At 47.0% G+C, this 3702-nt stretch overlaps 1 protein-coding gene across 1 annotated transcript; it reads left to right on the top strand.

Moving 5' to 3' along the window:
* Positions 1–1192: 1192 nt before the first annotated feature.
* On the top strand, positions 1193–3457 carry LOC144115055 (uncharacterized). Its single transcript, XM_077649185.1, has one exon. The coding sequence runs from the start codon at positions 1502–1504 to the stop codon at positions 3392–3394; it is 1893 nt and encodes a 630-aa protein (XP_077505311.1). The 5' UTR covers positions 1193–1501; the 3' UTR covers positions 3395–3457.
* Positions 3458–3702: the final 245 nt, after the last annotated feature.

Here is a 3702-nt window from a genome sequence, read left to right as displayed (position 1 = left end):
AGTAAGTACTTTTAACCATTATCTGGTAATATAGTTTGAGTGTGGGCGGTATTGTGAACTTACCTCACTTAGCAAGCTGTATTTATTGTGCGGACAACGAGACGTTCACTCGCATCATTTGTGCGCTTTTTTCAGTAATTTATAACTCCAGAAAGAGATGCGGAGATTTCGCGATCCCCGCGGGATGGTATGATGCCGCGTTCGCAGCTCTAAGCAATAAGCGCGCAACGATACAATCGCAGAGCCAGCAGTCCGGAGCCAGTGGAAATAAACGGCGTCCTGGCGATAGGCCCGGCTGACTAGCGGCAAACCGAACTACCAGAGGTTCGGTTGTTTTGGATTCCGGACACCTTGTATTGGAACGCAACCGCCAGCGCGAGTGGGCTGGGTAAACAGCGCGCGAATAGAATTTTCTTTACCGGAACTAATTTAACAAACGAATTACGAACTTCTTACACGTGGAGCTGCTAAGGGATGGGCACCGGGCTTACTACCCGTCGTGCTCGCATTTAGCACGCAGCAGTGATGACATTGCTTTGGCTTGGCCTGGCCAGCTGCGTGGTTACATCTTCACAGCGGCGCGGCCGGCGACCCCACGCTGCTCTCACCTTTCACAGCCGCACACAACAAAGCGTTCGCTCCGATCTTCCACTGCGTGCACCCGCGTGCACTCTGTTGCATTTTTTTCATATATGCTTGTGTAATAAATTCCGGGTGCGCATTTTCGCGAGGGCGCAAATTATGCGAGTGAATAGGGTAAGTTAGGCCCCTCCTTGGTCCTGACACAGTATATTCGAGATTCTGCTGCACTCTTTTGGTGGTTTGGTTGTGGCTATTAAAAAGTTATGCAGAACTGAAAGGCTTTAAAGTTTACCAAGCAAGTCCTGTCGCTCGAATTCTCGGCGCAGTGTTATGTGACAATCGGGCGAACAGTGCAGGTCCTTTTTCTTTATAGTTCTCACTGGAATAATGCAATTAAGTGGATTGAGTGGGACAAATTTTGGTATCAAACCTATTTGTATACTTGTTTCTGTGGTGAGCGAACTGACACTTGTTGCTGGTTTTGTTTGAAGACAGTTTTTGATTCGTGGCTTTTTTTTTCTTTTGTCTAGAGCGGTGCACTAAGCTAAACACCGATGTGTTAAGGAAAAAGGACTCCAATGGAGATTTAGTATCACTCTGGTGTCGACCAACTTCTAAGGGCAGCGATGCCTTTTGTACGCTTTGCTGCACCACTGTGCATTGCGGGCAACATGGCACTGCAGCGGTATACCGCCATGCGAGCTCTCAGAAGCACATCGCACAAGCGAAAAGAAATCGCAATGCAGAAGGTGTTCTTACCAAGAGTTCAAAGGTTCAAAGCACTCTGGACCAACACAGTGCGACTGCAACGTCACTTCAAGAAAAGGTCACAAGAGCAGAAACTCTTTTTGCCCTCTCCGTGGTAGCAAACAACATCCCCTACACATATGGAGACGCAGCAACAGCGACATACCGTCACATGTTTCCGGATTCAGAAACAGCGAAAGGCTTCCAGTGTGGACGCAAGAAACTTTCGTACATTATTTCTGATGGCCTGGGGCCATATTTCAAGGCAAAAGTAATCCAAGAGCTTGACATGCCCGACACATTCTATACCATCATGATTGATGAGTCCCCAATCCCTGAGGCCAAGGTGCAGCAGCTGGACGTGCTTGTCCGCTACTACTCTACCAGCACTGAGAATGTTGTGGTGGAGCATCTCCAGTCCTTCCATTTGGGCCATGCGACCGCTGATCAGCTGTTTTCCTGCATTGAGGATGCCCTCAGTGACGTTCGCAAGAAGAACATGGTATGTTTTTACAGTGATGGCCCTAACGTAATGAAAAGCCTTAAGCGAAGGCTAAAGAAGGAAGTGAGCCCAGACATGGTTGACATCGGTGAATGCGGCCTCCACAAAGTTCACAACGCTTTTGCTGCTGGGCTGGATATGTTCTGTGCAGAAGTGGAGTCTCTTGCAACTGATGTCCACTACTACTTCAAGTTTGCCACAAGGCACGCGGACATGAAGGAGCTGCTGAGTGATCTAGGACTGCCCCAACTAGAGTTTTTGCGGCACGTTAACAGCAGATGGCTGACACTGCTTCCTAGTATCGAGCGGATACTAAAGTCATTTGATGCCCTCAAGGCATTCTTCTCCAAATCTGGACAGCCAAGGTGCTCATCTATGAGGCACGGTCGTCTGTCATCTGCGTTTTGTGACAAAACACTGCGAGCAAAGTTATTTTTCCTTCAAAACGCTGCTCAGATATTTGACAGATTTCAAACGCTCTTCCAAAGCAAGGACCCTCTCCTGCATGTTTTCTATGATGAGATGTTGGTTCTCGTGAAACAGGTCCTTGGGAGGTTTCTGCGCCAAGAGTCATTTGCAGGTGCTACTGGCTCACAACTGAAAGAACTTGATGTAGAGTCCTCTGAAAATTGGAAGGCAAAACCTGAAATTGGCCTCGACACGGAGCAGTCAATGAAACTGTGGAATCCTACTGAGAAGAAGGCATTTTACATCAAGGCAAGAGCCTTTTACATAGCTTGTGCAAAGTACCTGATCACGAGGCTGCCACTGGACAACAAGCTGTTGTTTCATTTAAGGTTTTTAAACCCAGACACAAAAGGGAATTCTTTCACATCGTCACTGCGCTATGTGGCTAACGCACTGCCTCAGGTCATTCCACCCTGCGATGTGTCATCCCTCACTGATGAGTGGAATTCGCTTATGTGCGAAACCAGTGACTGGGAACTGCCTCCTAATGTGGTCACCCATTGGTCAAGTGTGTTTGCATTACAGACACCTGCTGGTCAGGCTAAGTATCCAAGGATTACTAAGCTTGTCAAAGCAGCCCTTTCATTACCTCACGGAAATGCCGATTGTGAACGAGGATTTAGTGAGAACAAACAAGCACTCCACCATCGAAGTACTTTGTCCATAACAAGCATTTCCAGCCTTCGTCAAACCAAGGCGTTCATGAAGCGGTACAGTGGAGATGCTACAAAGGTGTCTTTGACCAGGGACATTCTCAGGAATGTCGAAAAGTCTTACAAGGTGTACCGGGAGCGAATCGAAGAAGAAAAGACAGCAACGTCCCAGAAGCGAAAGCATGAGGAGGAGGAGCCAACAGAAGTATGTGAGCGAAAGAAGCTGATGGACGAGAAGTCTAGCCTCCAGCAGCGACTGTCATCTCTCAAAGCTCTACTTGCAAGTGCACAAGAGCTTATAAGCAAAGGTGTGGCTGACAGGGACATGGACAAGGTAGAGAGTGGCAATATTTTGCTGTGTGATGTGAACTCTAAACTGCCTTCTGTGATAGAACGAATCAAAACGGTTGACTCAGCTCTTCAGTCTATGAAGGCCAACTGAATCTTCATGTGATGTTTTTGTGCAAACCCCATTACAGAGATCTCTTCATGTTCCTAATGTTAATTGGCAAGTTCTTTGCCTTTTATATGGCAGTAGCTAGTTCTAGTCCACTTTGCTTCTCCAGTCTATGAAGGCCAACTGAATCTTCGTTATGTGATGTTTTTGTGCAAACCGATTACAGAGCTCTTTTCATGTTTCTAATGTTAATCGGCAAGGTCTTTGCATTTTATATGGCAGTAGCTAGTTCTAGTCCACTTTGCTTCTAGTCATTATATTTGCTGCAAGCCAGTTACCACCTTTGATGCAAT

The sequence above is a fragment of the Amblyomma americanum genome, chromosome 1 (assembly GCF_052857255.1).
Source record: "Amblyomma americanum isolate KBUSLIRL-KWMA chromosome 1, ASM5285725v1, whole genome shotgun sequence".
Taxonomy (NCBI): domain Eukaryota; kingdom Metazoa; phylum Arthropoda; class Arachnida; order Ixodida; family Ixodidae; genus Amblyomma; species Amblyomma americanum.
Note: the sequence above shows the minus strand (reverse complement) of the source record. Positions and strands in the feature narration are given on the sequence as shown.